The sequence below is a fragment of the Pseudonaja textilis genome, chromosome 3, assembly GCF_049901715.1.
Source record: "Pseudonaja textilis isolate UNSWEBS1 chromosome 3, rPseTex1.2, whole genome shotgun sequence".
In the NCBI taxonomy this organism is placed as follows: domain Eukaryota; kingdom Metazoa; phylum Chordata; class Lepidosauria; order Squamata; family Elapidae; genus Pseudonaja; species Pseudonaja textilis.
The window spans coordinates 40538314-40565886 of NC_141992.1; the positions used below are offsets into that span (position 1 = coordinate 40538314).

General features: G+C 37.5%; 2 protein-coding genes across 4 annotated transcripts; both read left to right on the forward strand.

Annotated features, from left to right (window-relative positions):
- Positions 1-2219: 2219 nt before the first annotated feature.
- CIMIP3 (ciliary microtubule inner protein 3) lies at positions 2220-19547 on the forward strand. 3 transcript variants are annotated; one of them, XM_087929348.1, is made up of 3 exons: positions 2220-2427; positions 18494-18556; positions 19043-19547. In XM_087929348.1, the coding sequence occupies exon 3, from the start codon at positions 19088-19090 to the stop codon at positions 19454-19456; it is 369 nt and encodes a 122-aa protein (XP_087785474.1). In that variant the 5' UTR covers positions 2220-2427; positions 18494-18556; positions 19043-19087; the 3' UTR covers positions 19457-19547. The 3 variants fall into 3 exon arrangements, with proteins under 3 accessions (XP_087785474.1, XP_087785475.1, XP_087785473.1); XM_087929347.1 differs by lacking the exon at positions 2220-2427 and adding an exon at positions 12533-12648; XM_087929349.1 differs by lacking the exon at positions 18494-18556.
- Positions 19548-21601: 2054 nt separating this feature from the next.
- GUCA1A (guanylate cyclase activator 1A) lies at positions 21602-27320 on the forward strand. The gene is made up of 4 exons (XM_026713007.2): positions 21602-22096; positions 25107-25256; positions 25385-25475; positions 27096-27320. Exons 1-4 carry the CDS (start codon positions 21899-21901, stop codon positions 27251-27253), a joined length of 597 nt encoding a protein of 198 aa, XP_026568792.1. The 5' UTR covers positions 21602-21898; the 3' UTR covers positions 27254-27320.
- Positions 27321-27573: the final 253 nt, after the last annotated feature.

Below are 27573 nucleotides of genomic sequence, written 5' to 3' on the forward strand. Positions count from 1 at the left end.
TATTCCTTCACTTTAACATAATGGCAGTTTGACAATTGCAGGGAAGAGAAGCCAGGAAAGCAGGATGAGGCAGTCACTCTTGCCAATGGGAAAAGAGACTTCTATCAAATTCTACTGTTAGTTTCAAAACAGGATGTTGCAAGTCCTCTGGAGTTGCAATCTTGTGATTGCAATCATATCATCCAGCAATGAAGCTGGAAGTAAATTGACTTGGTTGTTCATTTATCACAGTGGTGTGGTTGACAGGAGCAGAGATGATCCAGCACTGGTGCCAAAGTGCCAGGTGGGAGTATCCTAGAAGTCATAGCTAATGAGAAGAATCTCTTGTGACCATTCTTTCCTCAGCAGCTGCACTGTTTCTAGATGAACCTCCAGCTTTTCGACAAATTGGCTTAGCAAATTAAACTATAGATTTCTTTCTATCTGTGGCACCAGAATAGGAAATTAAAGAAGAACTAGGAACTTATCTGAGGAGCTGATAATATTTGGGAAGTGATTTTTGCATCATGTGGCTGTGTGTTATTCTGTTACTGGTTTGCCTATTTGATTAATTATGATTTGCTTGCATATCAATATGATTCCAATTTATTTGCACATTTCAGGTGTAATTGCAAACTTTTCACATACATACATACATACATACATACATACATACATACATACAAGATGCAACCATGCAGGAAATTTACTGCAGATGCATGTGAGGCTGCAGTACACAACTAGAATTGCACCAAGGTTTCTCATACCCATATTGCAGCCATTCTGTGGATCAGCTTCCTTGTCCTGAATTCTACACTACTGGTCTTGAGAAATGCAGGGAATCAGAATGTTTTTGTTATGCATTGCTTCTGTAGTATAACAAAAATTCATCTGAGGTGAGAAAGAGGGAACTGTTTTTGTGAGTACAAACATTCTACTCCCTTCCTTCTAAATATTTATCTTGCCAATCCATTTATAAAACAGGATCCTGAGAAGCTGAAACAATGGGCAGAAACTAGTGAGATAAATTTCAACATCTTAGTGGTTTACAGGCTGAATTTGAACCAACAGTGTGATGCAACTGGGGAAAAATGCTATGATATGTCAGTGGTAATCTAATGTGACGATCAAGGGAAGCTATCATTCCTCTATGTTGCATGCATCAGGCTGCATTTCAGTTCTGGCATTGTTTTTTCCTTGGCAAACAAAGTGAAGCCTATCCAGAGAATGGCAATCAATATGACAGGATGACTGCAAGGAAAACATTATGAGAACTGATTGGAGGCATTGAATATGTTTAACCTGAAGAAGAAGAGATAGGATAACTGTCTTCAACAATCTGAAGGACTGTCATATGGAGCAGAAGTGTTCAGGATTGTTCCAGAACACAGTGCAATATATTGTGGTTTTAAAGGGATTAAGATTTAGGTAGGACATTAGAAAAGATTTCCTAATGGGAAATTCCCTATTCAATAATGAAATAGATTGCCTTGAGTGGAGTCTCTATTGCTAAGAGTTTGGATGGTCATTTGTCAAGCATGTCTATGGAGATTCTCAGTTATCCGAGTCATGGTTGTCTCAAATGAGTTTTTCAAAAGGCAACTGGACTTTCTTTGTTTTTCTTTGAAGACATTTTGTTTCTCATCAAAGAAGCTTTTCAGCTTCTTGAACTGAAGAAGCTTCTTGGATGAGAAGCAAGACATCTTCAAGCAAAAACAAAGCCTGGTTGCCTTTTGAAAAAGCACCTTTGGGATCTATCAAACATGCTATAGTAGTGGATTCTTGTTGTGGGCAAGGACTTAAACTAGATCAGGGGTGTCAAACTCATGGTCCACGGGCCAGATGTGTCATGTATTGGCCACGTCCATCCCTGGGTTAGTGAAGGGGAAAAGAGTTGTGATACATCATGGGATGACAACACGTCATCACGAGTTTGACACCCCTGGAGTAGATAATTGAGGTAACTTCCAAACCTTACTGCTATGACTCTGATTCATACAAGTCTACATATAGCCCACTGAATTCAGTGGGGTTAAAGCAGGGCCAGTAATTTTCTTATACAGTGGAGAAGATATGTGCATGCCAATGGGCAGGATAAATACCTATGAGAAATATGCAAGACATATTGACTGGTATTTGCACTGTTTCATCAAACCTGTTTAGCAAGCTATATTATATACACAGGAGAAAGGAAGGAACAGAAATGGGAGGTGCCTTTAAAAGAGTACTATCTTGAGGGGTTGGTAGAGACATGTATTAGGGCAGGAATGATTTAAGAAAAAAGGAGAAAGCTTTTGATTTTATCACACTACTGGTGAGCTTTAGGGCTTGCTTACTGCTGTAAGATATTTTATTTTGTCATGAAAATGGCATAACACTGCTATTTGGGGATTTATTTCTATTGAACCAAGAGGGATGTCTACTACCCATGATGTTAGAAGAAAGCTAGTATGTCTTATGTATCATTATCATTATCAATTCTCTTCCCCCCCCCAAAGACCTTTCTTTCTTTCTTTTTGAAAGTTTTATTTGGGTTTTCACAAAAACAAAATACAAATAAAACATCTTTTTTGAAAATAGCATGGTCCCAGGTTATCACTTCTTCATACAGACACCAAACTCAATTTCATGCACATTTTTATATTCTATTCCATATCTTATTACCGTTTTATATTTTCTACATAGTTTTTCCCCTCTTTTGATTTTCTCAACTTTATTTTAATTATCTCATCTTAATCAAATCATTATATTTATACTTTTGTCAGTCCTGTTTCAATTTCATATTATCTTTTCTTATTAAACAATTTTTCCCTGTAGTTACCAATTGGAGTATGACACCTTTATATCTTTTAATTTTATCCATTCAAACTCTTATTTAAGCTTCAGTGTATACCTTTAAGATTATAGCATTCAATATAATACATAACTTCCAATCGAATTCTGCTTGGTACATTCTTAAAATACACACTATATTCTTAAAAAGAAAAAATTATATATATATATATATATATATATATATATATATATATATATATATATATATATATATATATGTAAATAAAGCACACATTCCATTCCAATTCAATTCTATCATTAATATTCATTAAAATCTTAACATCTTTAACATTTCTTTTCAATTAAATATCATACTTCCTTGGGAACACTTATAAACTTTCCATAGTTAATAGTTTTTTCCCCATATTTCTCACTTATATTTTTATAAATCATCACTAATAATTAAAAATGTTCCCATTTAATTCTCTCAATCATTTTAATTCATTTATTTATTACGAAACAATCAACTACATTACAGTAAATATTTTATCCACCATTTTAATCATATTTTCTAAAATTATTTCAGTTTATAATATAACAATGCTATTTTATGTACCTTTGCAGAATCCCTTTTGCAATTAAATTTTCACCCATTATCTCTAAACAAGCTTATGGTTACAATCCTTATATCTTTTCCCTGTTTCTCCATTTCTTGTTTCTATCTTTTATAACTTCTTTTCCTTGCCTTCTTCCCCCTCTTCTTCTCCCTCCCCTTTTTACCCCCTCGTCTCTCTACTTCTAACTCTCTCATCTGTAAGCCCCTCTTCTGTTGCTTTCTAATATTATACTTATCTTTCAAATTCTTCTTCTTCTTTTTGGTTGTTTTTTCTAGTCTTAAACCTTTCACTCTCTTTCCCCACTTTTCTTTTTTCCCCCCACTTAAAATTATTTGATCATTAAAGATGGCTTCTTCTTTGTCCCAATCTTCTTGTTCTGCAAGCATTTCTTGTTGTTTCTGTTCCAGATCTCCATTTCTAAGAATTGAAATACGAAGCCAAAAGAACCTCTCCCTTCTTGTGCATCTTCTTTCCATTTTTTAAGTTCCATTTTCAGTTCTTCTAAGAGTGATACCATTTTAAAGACTTTTAAACAACCACCCGGTTAATTTTAGTCATCCAGATTGCAAAAACCAAAATCACCAAAATCTTTCTGCTTCTTTTTTCCACTTTCTCTTCCTGGGGTTCTATTATTTTGTTACCAAGTTGCAATTAAGATGTATCTTTGAGGAATCTTGTGGAAATTTCATTGTAAGTTCCTTTTAGTTACAGTTCCATTCCTTAGTTCCAGGCAGTCTCCTCCATTTTTCCAGATCCTGCCCTTTTATTCTTTTTTTTTTCTCCTTTCCTGCTTTTAAAATTTTTTAAATATCCAGAAATCTTTATTATCCCTTTGACTTTTATTTTCAGCTTAGATGCCTATTAATGTCAAAGTGGATTTTTTTTTTCAATTTCTTGCTTAAGTCTCTTAGCTGTCAGTATAAGGAAGGGAAGAAAAAAAAACCTAATCCTTTTCCTTCTCTCTCTCCTTCGCAGCTTCAAAATCTTCTTTGAGAACAATGTTATTAAATTTAAATTCCAGGGTACCTTATTTGTTGCTTTTGCTGTTTGACTCGGTCAACCAAAACTTTCTCTTCTTATCTTCCTCCTGCACATTCTTTTCTGGTAGAGTTCTTCTTTGTGGTGGCCATTTCTGACCACCGCTACAACTGCCTTTGGGAAAGGGAGTAATGGCTAGCTGGGGAGGAGAGATGCGGCTCTCCTTAACCCTGCAGGCAGCCTCCCCCTTCTTCACCACCTCTACAGGGTGGCTTAGCCCCGAAACCAGCCGGCTCAGGGCGCTCCGGCGGCGAGCACGGATCGAAGCCTCATAGAGATGAGGTTTCGGTCTGTCGACGAAGAAGCTCAAACTGGAAGCCCCCCAAGACCTTTCAAGTTGGCAATGAATTGTATTGTGTTAATACACCTCTTATATTATGAGGATGTTTCTTTTATGTAGTCTTCTGATCATATATGGAATTTTCACATTGCTTATGCTATCATTTCCCTTAGTGTGAAAGAGGAAAAAATAGGAAAATATAAAACAGCTGCAAAATTTAATTTGTCTGCATGCTGTTTAGCTAGATGGGTTCTAAAAGGCAGGGTACTTTTCTAAACCTTCTAGTTTCTTATGTTATATGAAGATATCACATGGTAATGTAGGCATATTCTGCATATATTTCTTTTTCATTAAATAGCTATATTGTCTCTTAATCATATCTATGCACTGAGAGTGGAAATGATAGACAATCATAGGCTAGTTTCCACCGCTGGTACTTGAATGGCTTATCCAGGTTTCAATCTATCATTATTTTAGTTTGTGGCTTATGGGACACATTAGTACATAAACTGTACAAGGCTTTGAGAACTGTAATTTTGGTTTTTGTTTTGGTTGATCATTGTTTTAATGTCTTCTTAGTCATTTCCTGTTCTCATATAAACCAAATAAAGTGAATAAATAAATAATAATCCTCCAGCTGGCCTTTTCCAAGTTTGGGGTGTTATCAAGATACTGATAAAAGGAATGGTACTATTTATGAAATTATCCCCAACCTCACCTCAGGGTAGAAAGCATGGATACACCAGTAATTCTACCCATGATATTCCTATTCCAGTTTTCAACCATAGTACAGAATGTACAATTCTTTCATCCATTTGTGGTGCAGTGCAGGAGGTATGTAAATCAGGGAGGAAGCAACATGCATATACCAAGGGACATTTTAACGCCTTGATTTGACAAACTCAGTTTAGTACAAGGTCATCTGTTTTGTAACATGTTCTTTAAGGTAATCCTGTATTTCCATGCTTTCAGTTAGGTAAGACACTGGATTATCTCTAAGAATAGAAAATTCTGATGTAGTTGCTCTTTTAATATGTGCTTCCTTATTTATTTTGACTTCATTTTGAGACTAGGTGGTGAAATTTCTAGGAGCTGCCATTCAGAATGAAACTTTTGCATGTTTTAAAATATCCAACTGTTTTAGGCTTTCTTTGCTCCCTATCCAAGAAGTTTGTGCAATCACATTGCATTTCCACACTAACGATTAGTAACGTTTTATGATATCAACTAGTCATCACTGTTGCAAAGTAAAGCATATATTCATTACTGCTGCTTTTCCATACAACTGCAGAATGACAGTATTGTCATTATAAATCATTAGTGGGGAAGAAATTGTTCGTTCCTTTGCCCGTTACTATTACAAACCTTTAAACCATGGCATATCATAAATAACCCAGAGACAAGAAGTCAGAAAAACACCCATGACAGGCTCTATCCATAATCAGTTCTTTCAGTCAAGATGTGGTTGGACAAGTTAAGGCTTGCCTGTCATCATTTGTAATGCTAAAGTAGAGCCTCAGAATAGGTGTAGCAGTGAGGTTAGAACAACTGAGCATGTACAGGAAGCATTTTTTCTGAGAACTGAATAACAGGGTTTCCTATCAGAGGAAGTTCTTTTCAGATAGGTATTAGAAATTGACAATTGTATATAATATTGTATTTGTAGGCTCATTTAGGACTAGGATTAGTATAAATATTTTTTCAGTCATCAAGTCATATGTTAGAGAACAATAACTTTTCAAAGCTTCAATTCCATTTGTAAGAGCTCCCATGATTCCAATCCTTTGGTGTGAAAGTCACAAGATTTCAATTATCTCATGGAAATCTTATTATAGATGATATGTGATACCCGGTTAGCATTTGGGTGGAAGACTTTCAAGAAATCACAGGTTAATAGGTTAGGCTGGGAAGTTGAAAGAGCATCCTGAAAGAAGGCACCAAGCCACTTCTATGCTGTTGCCACAAAAACCAACAAAAAAAAACCCCATGTCATGATGTGTCTATAAAATCATCAGGAATCAAGCTGAACTCAAACTTTCACCTTTTAATCTGCATCTGTGTTGACAGAACCTTGAGGAAAAACAGGCTGCTCTGGACTGTTTGTGTGATTCTGTACAACAAAGGCCTTCAAATGCATCTAAATTCAATGCATCTAAATAATGTAGAAAAACACTGTATTGGCAATCAGTGCAATCCTAAATGTTTGCTTCTAAAAGACAGGAAGAAGGATGGAGAGAAAAAAATTGATTGAAATGAGTGACTGACATAGGAATAATTCATCAGAAGCTCTCCAATCATAATTCAACAGGATTAAAAATACTGAGTTCTTTATCCACAAATATAATTTTGACCTACAAATAGTTGCTTGCTTCCTTTTTATATAAAAATGAAAACGTAAAGTAACCCAACTCTGATTCTCTATGCCTATTTCCATAAATTTTCATGTTTCCTGGCAGAAATTTTCCTCTAACATCTGCAATTTTCCCAGGTACTGTTCATTAAAAAGAGGGCAGTTGATTTCTTTGTCCTACAGTTCTGTACCTTTGCACAAATTGCCTTGCCTTTACAAGACTGAAATTGGACCTGTTTGCTGTCCAGGGAAGAGGCAGCACCAAATGCTTGTTCTGTCCAAAAGAAATCTTTTTTCTTTCCAAACTTCCCAGCCTAATTCCAGTTCTCATTTTATGTGAATAGAGCTCAAACTTTGCAATGTTAAGATGTGTGGACTTCAATGCCCAGAATCTTTTAGCCAGCCTAATTCCTGGGGAATTCTGGAGATCAAAGTCCATACAGAGTCCATACATAAAGACAAAGTCCATACATAAAGAGCCATGGTGGCCTATTGGTTAGAATGCAGTACTGCAGGCTAACTAGCTGTTCACTCCAGGAGTTCCATTCTGAGCTTTTTAATGTTGATTCAGCCTTCCATCCTTCTGAGGCAGGTAAAACGAGGACCCAGATTGTTGAGAGCAATATGCTAACTCTGTAAATCGCTTAGAGAAGGCTGTAAAGTACTGTGAAGCAGTGTAAGTCTAAGTGCTATTGCTATTGCTTAATATGCTAAAGGTTGAGAAATTCTGGTATAGAGATTTGATGAGACCTCTCCTGCCAGCACACTCTTCCCTAAAACCAACCTTCCTGTGCCTGAAATGAACTATTTGCTTGGCAATTTCTGTCTCTGAGCATCATTTTTCCAGGATTGTTGACCAGTAACTGCTACTTTAACACAATATGTTAGAACTGGGCAAACAATAACCTTGAAGGTGCATATTTGTTGTCCATATGATATTTAATATTTTGTCTTGAGATATATTTATCTGACCTTGGTCTTAAGTCTAAACTATTTCATAGGATTGTTTTGCAGATAAAATGGTGGTTGGGAAGGAAGAGTACATTCATTGCCCCGAACCTCTCAGAAAAATAATGATGTAGTAACCATAAAGCAAACAAAGAGCAGATATAAAAATGCCCATCTTGAAGGATGATAAAATGAGAGGGAATTTTCTTTCATGACTGTCCTACACAAAACTTTACCAGCACAGATTAAGGGCTTGCTACCTAGTTTAAAACGTACATTAACTTTTGTTAGAAATCTTGTAAAAGCTAAATATAAATTGCCTTTTTATTCTGCTTGACAAATCAGTTTTCTGCCAAAAGCATTTGTGGCAGCAGAATTTAGTCCAGCAACAGGAATGAAACAACCTTTCTACTTCTGCTCATGCTGTATCATAAGCCCTGATTATTTTTTGAATGTGGCAATACTCAATTTCCTGCATATTTTGGTCTTGTTTTGTTGAAAACTTTAATGTAATGGATAAAAATATAACATGCACAATAACATATTCCTCTAAACCACATCACAGTGTGAAAATAAACATGTTTGTTTTATACCAACAGCCGATTTTAATATGCTTCAGTACAGGTCAAAAACATATAACTGGAAAGCACTGAATGGTATGAAGCCTAAACTAGAAAATGTGAGAAAAATCTAGTCAAATGATTCACATACTGATGATAAACAAACATTTAGTAATCTGACATTTAAGTTTGCCACCCTCAAGCAGTAATAGGAATGGTCTCTCTGACACTGTTCATTCTCAGAGGTGTTTTCTGATGACATTTGGCTGACTTACAGCTCTTTTGCCCAATAGGAGTTGCTTTTTGTTGATATTTCTTTAACTACAGTCTACTACAGGATGTGTCCCTCAAATTCTAGGAAAAACATTTTACATTTGATCTGTGCCAAGTAGCATTTCGTGCTAAACTAGTTGTGGGTGATCCAGTTTGTGTCGATGATTGATGGCAGTTTGAGGACATTTCAGCTAATTTTCCAGATTAGAAGATTTTCACTGCATTTTTCATATTTTTCTCAGCTTTTTATATTGAAACAAAGCAAGAGAAATTGAGAGAGAGATCATTCCCCAATCTTCATTTTGCAAGTAAACCAGTTTCTACTGCATTAACGTCCTGCATAAAGGTAGAATCTAATGCAGGGTTTTTCTTGCTGAATGAAGACAGGATAATTTATGCTCTGCAGTCACATGGGCAAATAACAATAACTGCTTGTTATTTCCCTTATACAGTATATTTCCAATGAAACCCTATGGGAAATCAAAAATCAAAACATTTAAAACAGAAACTTAGATGATTTTCCTGAAATAGAAGTATATTTCTCAGAATATAAGGTGGGAAATGAATGTCATAGTAGAATTAGCATTTGTGATGGTAGTGATATGTATTCAAAAATAAAAATTGACTGGTAATGTTAAGAGAAGAAATAAGGTGACAAATTATTTTTCCACAAGAGGGCAGTGCTCTAAAAAAACAAAAGATATTTAGCATCAATATTATCTGATATCTCCATTAGATTTGTGTGCATTCCATACCACCTAAAAGGTAAAAATGTATGAAGGGAGAATCCTGTTCATCTCAGTCTCAGCCATTTTAGAAGTGGCACATAAAACCTGAATAATCAAGAACATCTTTAGAAATGCTTTGCAGTAACAGAGTACATTTGGCAATAGAGGCACTTTGAGTATACCCAGATATTTTGCTTTGCATTCTCAGGGAATAGAAATTTATCCACATGCAAATGTCAGTGGATAACACCAGGAATAGCATCTAAAGTTGAAAAAAGGAGCTTCATATGTACTTTTCATGATTCCTTGTAATGGAAACACCCTGAAATAAATAAGATTGTTACTTCACTAGAAAGAGTTGAACAGCCTGCAATGCCTGAGAATTTGCCCTGTTAGCTGCAACATTAGAACTCATTTCATCCACGATAATTGGTAGAAAAGAAATTGAAGAGTGTTATTGTGATGACATTATGTGATAAATGTTAAGTGTAATGCTGTTATGGGAAGGGAAAAGCACAAGATGAGCTTGGAGGTAGTCCTGCACCATGCTCAGCGTTTTAGTAGTGGAACATAGAGAAAAAATACATTTTTAAAAGGGGTGGGGTAGGAAGGAGATTAAAGCAAAGTCGTTATGACATGGTATCTCTGGATCTAAGTATAATTACTTTGGAAATCAGAGAGCCCTTTGATTAAGGAAAAGACAATAGTTGAAATTATGCACAGACATATTCCCAAATCTGAATATGTTCAGCGATGAATATGCCCAGTGATGACAAATATGTGCTTTTTGTATAAGAAATACAGCAGAGAGGTTATATAATAAAATCACAGCACTCCCTTTCCTGTAAGTATCTGTTATGACATGACGCAAGTTATTCATGCTGCTAACTCACATGAAACTCAGCTATGCATAAACATTAAATGATGCATGCCTGAGAAGGGTGTAGTCCCTTTGAAAAGATTTTAAAGAATGATAAGCTGTCACAGACAACTAAGCAGGAACAAACGGATTGATACGGCATTCCATCTACAATCATGCAATTATGCACAGGATTTTTTAATTGAGTGTTGTGTAGGAGGCAAGCTTGTAGTTTTACCCTTCTTAAGTTTATGTAAACTTACTGGCAGCCAGATTAATTAATAATTGCATATAAATTATGATAAATAATTACTGTATAAGGTTATGAAAACTATTAAGAATATATTTTTGCCACTTAATAGATCAGTTTCCAGGATTCTTGGCTAGTATGGCTGCTAACAGCTACAGTCTTCCTGTGTCTGGAGGAATTCAGGTGAGGTAGGCAAGAAATATCATATAAAATACCAGAAAATATTTTATTGAGACAGGCTTTAGTAACAGAATCTTGAAATCCTGACAATCCTTCTGTCTCTTCTTCCTATAACAAAGACAGTCAAGGTGGGATGATCTTGAGTTTCTTTCTCATGCTTTCTTGTTTTCACAGGCTAAGTTCATGTTTTACTTATGGTTGCCATATATCTATTTGTACCAGTTTAATACAGTTGTCTTAAGCTACATTGCCTATTAATTCATCTCTCAGGGCACAAGTAGTTTCTTAACTAAAAATTTCTCGTATGGATTGTTGCTCTGAGAGAGGCAGTGTGGTGTAGTAGTTATGGCAGTGTTTCTCAACCATGGCAACTCTAACACACATAGAGTTCAGCTCCCAGAATCCCCCAGCCAGCACATCTTAAAGTTGCTGAGATTGAAAAACAATGTTTCAAGGTACTGGATTAGGAATGGGGAGGCCTAGATTATAGATCTCTATCAGGCATGGAATCCATCTGGGGGACTTTGACCAGTCATGTTTTTTGAGTCCTAATGAGGGTCAAGTTGGCACTCAATAGTTAGCAGAAAGACAAAACCTCATATACAAAATCCCTCACACACTGATAAAACTCTGCTAAGCAGGAAAAACACTCAGAAGAGCATCTATTGTTGTTCTGATGGGTTGTCTCTCAACTAGCTTGATCACCCCAAAAATAATGACTGGAAGAGCAGCCAGAAAGTTTCAAAGAGGTAAATGTGTTTAATTCATTTAACATCATTACTTCTCTAAAATTTACTTATAGGATTTATTTACTGCCCTTCTTCTTTCAAAGTGATTCTTTCAAATATAGCCAAAGGAATCATAATTGATAAGGGGTGGGGGGGAGAGGTGAATAATTGCAAGGCATGCAAAGAAAAACATCAGATTAGCTTTCTGCACTTGCCTTTTTGCTGGAGAAGGAGAATATTGAAATATTTGTTTTCTGTAAGCTATCTGTCCCTGCTCATCTCTGGGCAGGGCTGCACACACACACACACACACACACAGAGAGAGAGAGAGAGAGAGAGAGAGAGAGAGCATTATTTATAAAATAGTACTGCAAAATAGTAAATCTTAATATTATAATGTTAGTATGGCCTCGCTTGTCATGCAAGAGCGTTGCTACTGCTTTCGCAACGCCGTTTTGGGCCAAAGCGGGGGGGGGGGGCGGGCAAGAGGGAGAGCTAGAAGGCTCGTCCCTCGACCCCCAGAGTCCCCAATTCCTTAGCTTTTGAAACAAGGACTCGGCTTCAGAATATGGATTTGAAGAATACCGCTGAGCGACTGCGGTCAGTCAATTGCTTAACTGCTTTCTGATTCTGTCTGGTGTGGCCTTCGCTTCTGGGCCAGCAGAGATACGGGCTGCTCCTAAACAGGAAAGGCGGTTTTTTCCCTCCTCTGAAGTCTCAATCGCTTCTTGACTTTCCTGCGAGTGAGGCGGGAAACCAGCAACTCCCAGCCGCTTGCTTCCCTTTGCAGGAACAATCCAGCTCTGCCTCGCCAACTGACGCCTTTCCCCAGTCACAATGGCCCAGATCTGGACCGGGCGGCGCGGCACAGCGCCATCCGCAGCTGCAATCAAGAAGTGGCACTGGACGGTTGAGGTCATCATGTGTCCGGCAGCAACGCCCATCTATTCTCTCCTCTCTGCCGGCCGCATTTTTCCAGGAGCTTAGGAAAGACTGGAAGAGGAGGGGCGCGGTGCTCACGTGGAGGAAAACTGCAGCGTGACGGCGCCAAAGGAGAACCCATAGGGAGGGATTCCCTGGAAGGTAGGAGCCGGCTGGGCTTCAGAGGATGGGGCAGAGCACGAGGAAGGGAATCCCCCATTTCATCATAATCCCATTTGTTCAGGATCCAAGGAATCCGGGCTGTCTAACTCGTGGATGTGCTGCAAAATTCCAATCACTGCAGATTTTGGCAATGTGACCTGGAGAACAGCTTCCTTTGTCAATATGCCTGGATCAAATAATAAAACAATGGTCTGATATTTAAAATCAGAAGCAGTAAACGGGAGTTAACCGGGCAGCTGTGTCAAAACCTATCCATTCCATCCAGTTATCCAGTTAAAAATCAGTTTTCCTAATGTCCTCCGCACGCTGAGACCCTGGGCACCAGATTGTGGAAAGTTGGCTAAGTAGCACAAAAGTCTAATAGCAGAGTACTAGAATCCGAGTTGTTTCAGGCTGAAGGATCCTGTTAACAAAATACAGATGGTTCTTGACAGTTTGTTTAGTGGACATTCAAAGTTACAAGGGCACAGGAAAAAGTGATATGACTGTTTTTCACACTTATCACCACTGCAGCATCCCTAATGGTCATGTGATCAAAATTCAGATGCTTGCCAACTGACTCATATTTATGACGGTTACAGTAACTTATGGTCATGTTGTGATCTCTAACAAATAAAGACAGCAGGGAAGCCAGAATTCACTTAACAACTGTGTTAAAAATTTGAGAGCAGCATCTGGTCAGTGTTCCTCTGGAAAGCAAAGCAGCTCCCTTCTTCATTGCTCAGTAGCAGTGGCTTTGGGTCAGTCTTTGCAAGGTAGGAGTAGTGACCTTGGCTCTGAAAACTTATTCGCTAGGTCAAAGAAATGCTCAACAGCTCATCAAAGAAAACTGTTTTGTCAAACTGAAGTGGCAAGTTCTCTTAGGACAGACTCTAAGTTTTTTTTATTATTATTTCCCACCAATTTCAAAGTGGTATTTTCAGTACCCATTTGGAGTAGATTCTGTAAGCTATGAAAAGGGACTGGGGACTTCTTGAGTCCATGGATTGATTTCACTTGGAAATGTATCATATACTGCAGTGGCTCCTAACCTTTTGGGCACCAGGGATTGGTTCCAGGGAGAGAGGTGGACTGGAGGGGAGAGTGTGGTTTCGTGTGCTGCCGGCATCGTGCAGATGGGGCTTTGCTTGTTTGCATTGCCTGGTTTCTGGCATGCCACAGACTGGTGCCAATCCATAGACTGGGCATTGGGGATCCCTAATGTACTGTCTTACAGTATAATGTACTATATATCATTGTATAGCAGTGGTGGTATTCTACCGGTTCTGCAGAGCTGGTAGCAGCGATAAACAACAGAGACTGAACCAGTTCTCTCCACCGGTCTGCTGTTGGGCCCACCCTCCCGCTCATGCTCCCATACTCACCTTTATCCTCTGAATCTGAAGTGCAGCTGCTTTGTGCAGCAACTGCTGAAGTGACCGATATCATGCATGCTTGCAGGAGGTGAGTTAGAACACCTCTGCGCCTGTGCAAAGTGCGTGTTTGGCACACACATGCACACAAACGCAAACTGCTGGTGACCTACCGCTGCACCATAGAGAACATTTTAACATACTGCACCTCTGTATGGTTTGCCAGTTGTACCATGGCAGATCGGACAGCACTCCAGAGGGTTAATGTCATTGCCCAGAAGATCATGGGTTGCCCTTTCCCCTCTTTGGAAGAGCTTTATAGCTCCTGCTGCCTTAAGAAAGTTCAAAACATTCTCAAAGATCCATCTCATCCTGGGAACCCTTTTTTTGAACTATTACCATCTGGCAGACTGTACCGAATAATAAAAACAAGGACAAATAGGCTGAAAAACAGCTTCTATCCCAGGGCAGTAGCTCTTTTGAATTCTTCTGTACAGTGCAATATTAATACAATATCAGGGGTTTTCAATTCAATGTATAGAATGTGAAGGATGTGTGTTTATGTTTATTTTCATGGTCATGGTCATGGTCATGATGTGCACTGAAGATGGTGTTTGATTTCGTTGTACGAGGTGCAATAACAATAAAGTAAACTAAAATGAGTGCAAAGTGTGCCCACCAAGCCACGCCCACCGAATCGGTGGTAAAAATATTTGAATTCCACCACTGGTGTATAGTGGTTTTACAATAGAGTGTACACCAGTGCTTCCTCAATCTCAGCAACTTAGTGATGTGTAGGCTTCAACTCTCGAAACTGGGAAGATTCTGGAAGTTGAAGTCCGCACACATCTTGAAGTTGCTGAGGTTGCGAAACAGTGGCCTACACTAATAATCTGCATTTAGACTGTTACTCTATTAAACTGAGCTTCTTCTTTAAAAAGAACATCTGTGTTCTTTAAAACTTTTATTTAACAACAACAACAACAACAATCTTTTCCTGTGATGCATGGCTGATGAAAGGTGTCTTTTCTTTGAACAGAAAACACCCAACTAAAACAAGGTTGTCTTGCTCTATTTACTTGGCTGCATAGGCTTTGACTGTTGTGTTAGGTAATTTCCCTTCTTAGAGGATTAATGGCTTTATAACTTAGTGGACAGAACTAGATTTAGAGAGCTGAATTAGTGCAGCCTAACAAGCTCAGAGCGTCATGGAAAGTAGAAAACCATTAATAAGGTTTTAAAATAGCGTCAAGGGCCCTCCATGTTTAGAATGCATAAACAGTTTCATTAACTACTGAATAAATCATTTGTTCATTCAATAGTCTCCAGGAAAGTAAACATTACAAGAGAGACAGGTTGGAGAATAAAATATTTTATTTGGAATTATATAACAATTAAAAATAGCTATCATGCCAGGATGTCAAAACACTGGTTGAAACAAAGGCAGAATTAGCAAGACTCACTTCTGATTTGAAGAAAGCTGTTTTGCAATCTTGTTGACTCTTTTTATTAGTTTTCATAAAATGAATGATAACTGATTGTAAAATATTTTCATTGCCTTTTTTAAAAAAAATAAGCACCCAGAGCAGGGGTTTCCAACCCCTGGGCTTTGGACCAGCAGGTTCTGACCAGTTCTGGAGAACCGGTAGCAGAAATTTTGAGTAGTTTGGAATAGCCACCTTTGGCTGGCCCCGCACACAGCTATTCTCTGTCTCCTGTGTCCCAGCTGATCGGCTGGGTCTTCTTTTGTTGCCCTGCACAGGAGAATGGAGCTGGAAAGCAGGTTAGTGGGATTGGGAGGGAATGGAGATTTTGCAGTATTTTTCCCCTGGAGTGAGGTGGGAATGGAGATTTTACAGTATCCTTTCCCTGCCATGCCCACCAAGCCACACCCACAAAGCCACACCATGCCCACCAAGCCATGCCCATAGAACCAGTAGTAAAAATTTTTGAATCCCACCACTGCTATGGACCAACACTGGGCCTTGAGCCATTTGCAGCTGGGCTGTGGAAGTGGAGGCCGAGTGGGCGCTCATCCCCACTTGCACGAGTGGTAGGCACATACGTGTGCAGCTCCATTTGTGCAAGTGGTGAGCACACTTTCCTGTCATTCATGCAAATGGAGCATGCATGTACTTGTCTGTTGCTCGGGCAAGTGGGATGCATGCACACATGCTTGGCTGCTACTCGTGTAAATGGGAATGCACATAGATGCACACTTGTTTGCCGCTCAGGCAGAACGATCCCTTCTTCCCCTCTACTGGGAATGGAGTTTCAAGTTCACAAAGCTGGAAAGATTGGGGAACTCTGACTTAGACCACTTACAATCACCTCACTAAAGTTTTTGAAATTTTTCCATTTTTTTAAAAAAATCCCCTTTAAACTGCCCTTAAGCTATCACTTTTTTAAAAAAAGAACTAAAATTCAAACAATCTGACTATGCACTGATTTTCTTGCAATCTGAGGCAGATAATAACTATCCGCACGTTTCCCCTTGTCTAGCCCATCAGAAGAAAATAAAGAAGTAGAGATGCAGAGAGTTTGCATAAGCAAATAAATGTTGGCTCTTTTCCCCCTTGCACCTGCCCTGACATAAACTTCTCCTGACCTCTTTTTTTCTGCTGAATCCCCATGACGTTGTCCTCTTCTGAGCTCCATGAATGAGGTCTCCTGAGGTCATTCTTCATTGAACCAATGTCAAAATATTCCCTCCCCTCTTTATTCCAACAACAAGCAAAGATATGTAAAATCTGGGGGATGGGGGTGGGTGGGAGAAACGAGGAGATTGGCAGTGACTGGGAGCAAAGGCAACATATGCAAGCTAAAGGACTGACAATAGGGGCAGCAAATTTCAAGTCAGTATGGTTTTCTGCCATAGGTGATGAGCTTTCTCGGCATTGGAAAAAGCACATAGTGAGTGTCAAGACAGATCAAGCTGTTGAGAAAGGCTGGAAGTAATTGTTCAGTATGTTCCTCACCCTTGTTTTCTATTTTCTATTTTAAGTCATAACAATAAATGTATAAATTATAGATATTACTGCTAGAGAGGGGCAGTAGAACACACATGGTCCAGCATTAAACTACACACTGAACTTGACTTGCTACAGTGCTCCCTATACTGAGATCGTCCAGAAAGACATGATGGTAACAGGGCCCCTGAGATCCCCAAAGCATACTAGCTGCTTTAAACCAATGTTTCTCAGTTGAAGGTATGTGTATATTACCAGGACACAGAAAAGCTCAAATAGTATGCAATATTTTCATAAAAATACTAGGAATTCTCTTTCCCCATGTAATTTTGCAAATTTGACATTATGGACTTCTGTTTGACAAACTACAGGACCTGCAAGTTGAAATGGCTTAAAGTCAGATGGGCTTAAAGCAGAGGTGGGATTCCACCAGTATAACAACCGGTTCGGTGATTGCTTTGTGAGCGCTCCATGCACGCATTCCACATTTTAAAAACTCTAACACTTACCTTCCACTGCAGTCCCTGTGAATAAAACAGCTGAGGCGCAGCAAACTGCTCTGCCACGCAAATCAGCTATGCTCCAAACAAAGGAAATAAAGCACAAGAAACAGTAGGGGCGGGAGGGTGGGGCCCACATGCTTGTTGCAGCGAACTGGTTTGCTGCCAGCTGATCTTCAGAACAAGGGATTCACCCAAACCGGTTCGAACTGATAGAATCCCACCCCTTGCTTAAAAAGACAAGAGGTGCTGGGTGGCCCATAAGTTCCTCTATGGAAAAGTCTTTACTCAGATTTTTTTCTTGACTTTTTTTACTTGTTTCAGTTTTTGATTTCCTCAGCAAATAGCCCCTTCTCTTTATGTCCCATCTTGTGAGCTCTTTCCTCTGCATTTTTCTCCCAACTGCTATGATGATGATGATTATGATTATGATTAAAATTTCTTATCATACTTCTCACAAGTTAGCTAAGGGTTCTTGAAGCAGGAGAGAAGACTGACAGTTCATGTATGGAAATTGCTGGGGGGAAAAGGCAACCTTTCCTTTCTGCTTGAAAGAACCCTGATTTTTCTCTGGGGCTCCTAAGAGTTTTGGTGTTTGGAAAGTAGCTTCAAATTTCAATGGAGTCAATACAGAGAAGAAGGGAATAATGGTTGATCTGGACAAGCTGCTGCACTTTCTACCAAGAGTGTCCGCGGGGTATGATCAAAAAAGTAAAAATGTAGCTGTGACAGTGTGATTGAAGCTTTGCACAGTTTTGTGGGCATTATATGTGCAACACATGTAAAAACAAGTGGAGTCATGCATCATGGCTGCGTCTTGACTTTTTTTCACCATACCCTCTGAACACATTGATTCTTACTCTCAATCTTTTACTTTCTGCCTGGAACTGCTGGGCATCTTTTCTGTTACTTTGCAATAAAAGCCAAAAGCTATAGGCAAGCTTGGGGGATAGATTGTTTATTGTTGTTCTGGGAAGGGTTTGATTCATTGTTGTTTTTCCAGTAGGGGAGCACGACTGCATGGCCTCTTCTGCAACGGAAAACATTTTCAAAATTAATTGGAAAGGTAGGAAAAGAGGAAGTTACTTCAATTTTAAAAAAAAGTGCGTGTAGACATATAGATGTCTGTAGAAAAAGATGGCCCTTTTGTTTCTGTCATAACAGAATACATGCTGCTGGATAGTATCTTTAGGGATGGAAATCTCAACTTTGTTTTACATCTCAAAGTGGGTTTTCCCACCCGCCATTTCTTTTTCTTCCTAGCTATAGTTACTTTTAATCAGTTTGTTTCAGATTTAAAATACCCCTCCATTAGGGGAAAATGGGTTTTTAAAAAAATTTGGGAAAGAGTTTGATGGTGGGTGGCTTGTTATTGTTAACATCCTCCTTGCTGTGAATTCAGGCTAACACAAATATTCACAGAATTCTTCTGCACATTTACAATGTGGCCCAGAGTTTGGGGACAATCAACTGGCCAAATGCTGCTCCTCTTGCTTGTTGTATAAAAGGGAGGCTAAATCTCTCACCCTCCCCTTGGCTTTTCTCTTTACAGACCAAGTTATCCATGAAGACAAGGTCTTAAGTCAAGCCTTGCAAGATGGCACACAAGAAGAAAGGGGCTGAAGCTTTGTTCAAGTCATCAGATCCTGAATACAAACCGCAAAAGAAATGTCCTATAGCTCTGGGCTACAAGATAGAGCAGGCTTTAATTTCTGAATATGTCCCTAGGGTCATACATCTAGGAGGATTTAAGCCCGAGTATCTTAGCTTTGCCTTCTATAACCCTAATTACTCCAATTCCTACAATCCATTTTACACTTTACAAAAACCAACTTGTGGCTACCGGTATTGCCGAGACACTGACCACCGAAGGAAAGTCATGGATATTGAGAGAGTAAATATTCCAAAATGGAGAACTATTGTGGGGAAAAAGCCAGGTGTGGCTTCAGAAGGCTCAAAAGTCTGAAACAGTCATGTGTTTCTCCTGAGACTTTCCTAACAGCATTCTCATCTGAACTCTGTCATCCTCCAAGCATGCCTAAAAGCAGATGCCGTGGGAGCTTGCAGCAAGAGCTTCTGGAACCAACTATGATGGAATAAATCAAGTCCTACAAGAAAGGTATCAAAGCCGCCTTACTTTGGCTTTGAAACATCTACAGCTGTAGATCTCCCACCAGCAAGAAAAGCACCAAAATGAAGATCAAATGAGCAGTACTTTTCTCTTTGTTGCTTTGTTTACCACATATATTTATTATTCCCAGAGAAATAGGAAGAACTAAAGCCAAAGCAATTTAAGATTTGCTTTGTCGAGCCAAGCGTACTTCTGGGTATTACAATGAAAAAAACCCACAATTCTCTCCTTAACATCTCTGTAACAGAACTGTATAACCGTACAGATCAGGGCTGTTAAACTCCTGGCCTGTGGGCTGGATGCGTCATGTGCTGGCTACGCCTATGCCCGGTTTAGCAAAGGGAGCAAAAATCCCAATACGTCACGTGACACCACAGTAACAAAGCAAATTTGACACATCTGACAGAGATATTCAGAATCTAATAACTAACCTGTACAATAGATATAAAAGTTACAAGGCCAGTTTAGTGAATTAACTCCATTGGGTTACATCATTACTTCCCAAACCTGGGTAAATTATCCAAAATTAAGTAAAGGTGTTTTTTCTTTAAGCAACCTACAAATTCAATCACAACAGTACATTTAAATAAGGACTTTCTGATAAGCAATAAAAAGGATTTTCTGATAAGAGGGTTTTGAGTAATGAAAAAAGGTTTGGAAAGCACAGGGTTATATAAATTCTTACAGGACCTAAAAGCATCTGACTTTTTATGTGTTTTTAAAGAGCTGGTTAAGAAATTCAGAAAAACAATTGATATGAAAGCATTCTAGTCTGTGAATATACAACACACACACACACACACACACACACAAGCACGCACACACAGTTATATATTAAAACAATGAAATGTGAAGCAATATATGCAAGGCTGAGGAACATGTGTGCAAGATAGACCAGGATATTCTCACACATTATTTTCATTTTATTTTCATTCACATATATGCATTGGAAACTTTATGTTTAGAACAAAAGTTGGAAAAGGAATCTAAAACAAACAACACTGATAAGAGTATGCAGATATACTAATAACTAATAAACACCTGCAATTGATCTGTCTATAAGTTGACCTAAACTGGCTTGGTAGACATGAATGTAGAGTGCCAGTATGGGGTAGGGATGTGTGTGCATCTATCTATAAGGTCTTTGCCCTGTGTCTTGTCTGCTTGTCTAGTAAGTGTTTGAATTTTCTGTAAAGAATTCTCTATTTGCTCTATTCAGAGCTCCTATGATGAGCAGGCCTTCCTCTTCTGAATTTCTGGATCATCAGAGCTCCCAAAAGTTAGCTGAATGTGCTGAGAGAATCCTTTGCAGTGCAAAAATCTGTAGAAAGGAGCTTAAACATATACCCACATTTCCTGATTCAGTTTGTTTATACCCCTGAGCAACCACTGTCTGCACAGAATTTTAGGGCTTTTAGTAAAAGATAACAAAACAGGAAAGCTGCCACAAGGGCGGATACAGTATGCTGCTTATTATATACTTAATACATGAAGAAAGTCATTAAACATTTCTTTCCTTAGCCTTATCATTACTATGTGATGCTATAGGCATACCTCAGCAGAACACATGGTTATGTATAACATGCTACTTAGTTTGCTCTGTTTGTTTCATCCTCAATGTATAGTTATTCAATACAACCCAGTGGATTGTTTCTTGCACTGTGTTTATTGCGCAATGAGCTTCAGAACTCAGTTGAGGGCATTGCTTAACCTTATTTGAATGGGCCTGCTTTCAAATTGAATGGCCTTTTCAAATTTTATGGTTCAACAAGGAAAGTAATAGGAACTGTGAAAGATAACAATTGTTTTCACAAATTCTTTCTAGTTTTCTCATAATCATCTCTGACATAATGAAAAGTGGATTATATAATATTAAGCTATTTTCAAAGCTATGGTTATGGCCAATTTAATCTTTTTCTGTACCTTATAATCTACTACTCTCTCATATTACATTGTTCTATTTTTGGTCTCAATTTTCTGTAAACTAGTAACCCATCACAGGACTTTTCTCTCATTGGCTATTTAGTGTTAAGTCTTTAGCGCTACTTAAACATCAGAAGCTGCTTTGAAGAAGCTGTCACTATTTTAAAACTCTCAAAGAGCTTCTTCACTTCCCCTTATTAAAGAAGTTTATTTTTAACAGCTTCTGTCCTTCTTTCTACTTCATTAGTTTTCCTCTGAGCTATCCCTTCTATATGAAAATTTAATAAAGAGGGGAAAAACTTTTAGAATACCTCACTGTTCCTGAAAGACGTGCATCTCTGTTTAGCTTTAAATATGGGGAATATGGATGGCAAATCTGTTGAAGAACTGAGTGCCACAGAATGTCACCAATGGTACAAGAAGTTTATGACAGAATGTCCCTCTGGACAGTTGACTCTGCATGAGTTTAAACAGTTTTTTGGATTGAAAAATCTGAGTCAACCATCAAATGAATACATTGAACAAATGTTTGAGACATTTGATTTTAATAAGGTAAGTGATTAATATAATAGTTATAGCTTCTCAGTTTCATTGAGAGTTTAAGTTTGCAACTTTAATAAATTATTATTGCCTATAGTATTCTGTATTTGCACATGTGTGTATGGACAGAGTAAACATTTAAGTTGCAGAAGATTTAGAAATGTTGATCTGATCAAGATAACCATATGGAGTATTGTGGTTCTTTAAAAAGCCACACATTTATTATATGATATATTTGTGGATAAGTGTAATATATGAAACATGATGCCAGAATGATTTATTAATTTTTAATGTGCCTCAAGAGTTTTGCTTGTGCTGACAAGCAAGATGTACACAATCTATTATGCAATGGTCAATGAAATAACTTATATGTATTGATTCATTTTCTACTTTGGTTGATAGCATTTATTTCTATGAAAATTAACTATAATGATTAGTTTTAACTCAAGCACAAAAGCATTATGTCAGCATTAATTCTGCATACACTTCCTATGTCATATTTCAAATTGTTTTTATGATTATGTTATACCAATAAATCATGGTATATCTTTTAAAAAATGTTTGTTACAGTGGCTAAATTAATTATTTTTGGATTAGATGGTGATTTAAAAGAATAAGCCTAGACTTCAGAAGCTTAGAATTGTCTCATTAAAAGACTCGTAAGTAGAAATGGAACAGAATGATTTTCATTGTAATTTCCTTCTACACATCAGGTTGCTCCAGTTTTTCTCGTGTCACTTACTTTTTTAGATCAGTCTCTACATATCAGTCTCTACAGTCTCTACTACCCTACAAAAATGTTTTTCATATTCAATTAATTTCAATGTAGCAAGTAGTAACAGTATCAATCAGTTGTAATTGTGCAAATATAAAATGATAACGCTGAATCAGCTTTCCGTAAGACAAAGATAAAAATGCTGGAGGGAATTTGGGGGGACTATAGTTCCAACAGTCCAGAATGGAGTTATCTTATGAAGTTCATGATTTCAACTAAGTCATATTATGAAGCTTGACTATTGGCTACTAACAATGATAGGGAACCAGGTTCAGAATGCAGCGTCCCTACTTTGAGGAAAACAGCTCTTTCTGAGGGAAAGCATTTAAATGTGGAATCATTTGTTGTTGACATTAAAGAAGCAGGCTGGGCTTTCTTGTTGGGTCAGCTTTGCACTTGAACAGTTTAACTTCATGCGTCTCTGTGTCAAAGCAAAATAGATTGAAGCATGCAAAATCCTTTCAAGGAGATTCAAGGAGTTCCTAGCTGTAATGCATAGGTTCCAAAGAGACATTGGCTCGGAAGAGTCAAATCAAAAATAAAAATCAGCTTAATTTAGTGACATGCTAAATTCATGTGAATTACATTATATGATATGGAGATGGACCACACACGCTTGACCTTGAGAAATCAGGCAGAATAGAGATCGTATAGAAGAAAAGTTAATGATAGTAATTCTTCTAACAGAAAAACTCTGTAAGACATGGAAGATATGCAACAATTATAGGGTCCAGAAATATAGGCTATTCTATAAAAGCTAGGGTGTAATCAAAGGCAATTAAGCAGATATATATTCAATCTAGCAGATATATATTTCAATAGAAGAAAATATCTGTAATTCATGGTTTTTTAAATATATTTTCACATTGATATTATTAACTTTCTTACATAATTTGATATTAATACATATTATCAGTCTTAATCATTCAATATTCTCACGTACTATTTTGTATCAATCTCTACATCCTTTGTAATTCATGTTTGAATGTGGAATTCTTGATGCTTTCTAACGTTTGTTTGCAGATGTTTCATTACTGAACTGTTAAATCATCATCATTCATTCACTGTATATGTATATCCAAGTATTTGTTTATGTGCTGAACAAGACTTTCAAGCTGAAATCACAGCTTTTGTTTCTAATTTTATTAAATCCTATCATACAAGCAAAGCTCTGATATAATCCCAAACTTTGGTAATAATGGACAAAGAAATCAAAATTACAATGGGGCCTTGATTAGGTTCATTACCCAATGGGTCAAACAAGTAGCAAATGGGCAAATCTAGCCTATAGAAATATTTATGCAAAAATGAGTCTTGTATTATTCAGCAGGATATAATTTTTATGAATTGTTTAGTCAAGCTGCCTTAATTCCAACTATGATATTATATAAATAAATTCATCTGTACAAACAGAGTTATTCATGGTGTGCCAAGTTTGTGATACCATTTTTCAACTTCATTGAATACCATTACAGATGAAGTGAGCTTGCCTCTCCTTTCCTAATCTGTTCTTTCCTAAATTAATTTATAGGGTTGATTAATTTGTATTGGCCCATTTAGGAAATGCCCAACATGACTTTTTAGTTTGTAGTCTTAATTTCTCCTAAACGCAGTGCACTATTCTGTCCCTGAAAACCTTGTTTTGACCTCATAACACCAATGAACATCAATTGACCAGCAAATTATTGATAGTTAATAGCATACTATTATCTTAAGAAACAATGTGCAAAGAATTGAAGGCCTATAAGGCAGATTGAAAAAGTGCCATATTTATTTTCTTTGCTCATCAGGATTGAATGTTGACAGTTGAAATTAATGTTAAAACATCCTGTGTTTGAACATTTCCCCATACAGTACTATCTACTTTTATGATTACCTGTAGCAATTTTATTATATAATTGCATGGGACAGTTTTCAGCAGAAAAGTTCCTTTCTGGCTATGCTATCATAGAAATAATCCCAAATTTTACTCTTTACAAAATATACTGGTCTGGTCTTTTAACTTTCACTCTAAAACAAGAATGTTTGGCTTTAAGCAAAATAATCAGTAAAAAAGGAAAAAATAATAATTTTTAAATAAGAACTTTCAAACTCAAGAGGATAACTACAACATAAGATGATAACTGCAACACCAGCAATAATCATAATCATAAAGCACAAGTTCAAAAACACTTATAAAAGCTGTAGCTTTAAGTATAGCTCTAGCTTACTTAAATTAATGGATATGTCATTTCTGCTCTTCAATAGGATGGCTACATTGATTTTATGGAGTATGTGGCAGCTCTAAGCTTGGTTCTAAAAGGGAAAGTGGAACAGAAATTAAAATGGTACTTCAAGTTGTATGATGTCGATGGGAATGGCTGTATTGACAGAGATGAGTTGTTAAACATCATTAAGGTAAATTGTTTTCTTCAATGTTTTCTTCAGTCAATTCCACTTTTCATTATAGATTGAATGTAGACCTTTTTTCATTGAAATTGAATGTAGATCTTTTACATGTTATATATGTATATATTTCTTTTCAGGCAATTCGCACCATTAATCCATGTCAAGAAATCATGTCAGCTGAGGAATTCACAGATATGGTGTTCAATAAAATTGATATAAATGGAGATGGTAAGAAACTTACTGGTTGGATACAATCCAACAGTATATTGGATTGTGTGTGTGTGTGTGTGTGTGTGTGTGTGTATCTGTGTGTGTGTTCATTTATTATATATATACTTATACCTGTTTATACTTATATATTTATATGCTATGTTCATATTTATATTTGTTTTCTCATATATGATTGACAAACAAATAAACAAATAAAATAAATATTGTAATATCTGAGTAGGAAAAAGGTTACAATTAACAATTTGTCAATGTTCAGAATGCACTGAATGTTATCCCATTTCTATTTGGCTAGATGGACTTAACTGAATCTAGCTAAACAGTTAATAATTGTACCTCCTTGAAGTCTATTTTATTTCCATCCACCACCACTTCAAATTAGTCTCAAATATGAAGAAATAATAATCAATGCCCAAAGGACACTTCAAGAAGAGAAAGGTAAAGCTAAAACCAGCTAAATATTGAGGTCCAGAAATCAGGTCTTCCAGTTATTTAAGATCAGAAGCAGAAGAGTTATTTTACAAGCTGAAGCCTGCATTTTCTTATGCAAAAGTAAGAAAATGGTTAGTGGAATGAAACCCATATGCCTATCCCATCCATTCACTCAGCTGCTTCAGTTTTGAGTCTTACATCTATCCACAGAGAGAAACTTGAACAGGTTTTGAAGTTTGATGTCAGCCTTTGATGCAGGCTAGATCAAGAAACAGGCATGGCAGGGATTCCAGGAATGCTTGTTTTGGATAGGATAACAGAACCTTGAAAGCTGTCCAAGTTTCTCCCTGTCCTATCTTATACCATATATAATCAAGGTAGGGTTGCTTTGAGTTTCTTTCTCATGTTCTCCTCTTTCTCAAGATTGAATAAACTTAATTGCTTGTTCATTTTTTTCTCTACCTCCAAGATCAATTCTAAATTCCATTACAGATGGCAAATGCTCATGGATTTGAATTTGGTTGATTGATCCATGAAACTTTTTAATGTTCTCACAGAAATGTGAATTTTGTATTTGTCAAAAGCATAAGGAAAGACAACAACTTTTTTTTCTTTTTCAAAAAATGACCAGACTTAAGCACAAGGGGATGATGCAGTTAGTGCTAACTCAGGGGTGTCAAACTCAAGGCCTGCGGGCTGGGCCCAGCCCATGGGGTGCTTAGATCTGCGAGGCCACCATGGAAACACTGAAGGACTAGCCCACATTGCCTTTGCCAGTGAAAATGAAGCTCAGAAGGGCAGCCGTCCCAAGCTCCGTTTTCACTGGCAGAAGGTTGCAGAAGGTCGTTGCAGCCAAAAATGGAGCTCACAATGGCCACATGCAGCCCTCTCAAGCTCTGTTTTCACTGGTAGAGGGTTGCAGAAGGCCATCACAGCTGGAAATGGAGCTTGGGAGCCCATTTTCACTGGCAGAGCGCTTGGGCCGCCACAGGCACCCCAACATGAGTGATACTGAGCCCCCCTGGTCATGCCCTCCATTCCTCCCAAGGTCAAACACAACCCTCAATGAAATCAAGTTTGACATCTCTGTACTAACTGGATACCCATGCTTTGTATTGTTCACAAAATCAGCCTTAATTCATTTCGGCAGGCCATACACGAACCAAATTTTCTTGTTTGTTTCTATAGGTGATTTGTCTCTTGAAGAATTCATAGATGGAGTACAGAAAGATGAAGTTCTACTTGACATTCTCACCCGTAGTTTAGATCTGAAACACATCTTTGAAATGATCCAGAATGATGGAAAGAACCCTGAAACATCTGGAACATCCACAAAAAATGAATAGGAAAACTATTGTTTTTTAAATAAAAAATATTACAAAAACTCAACACTAAAATTGTAACAACTTAGAATATTTGTGTTGTATGTAAAAGAGGCACTGTCTATTATAAACACACTGTATAATTGTTATCACCAACTGATGAAGACATCAGATTGACCTAGAAAATTAAGGCAGTTATCAATGCTTCTGGGTCAGAGGAACACATAAAAATGGAAGAAAATTCTTAGTTTATTTGGTCTTTAAAGCATCAGTGAGGAACATAAGTATAAGAGTATTTTGAGACAGATCTACAAGATGCCTTACGTTGTTTTGACTGCTTCTTG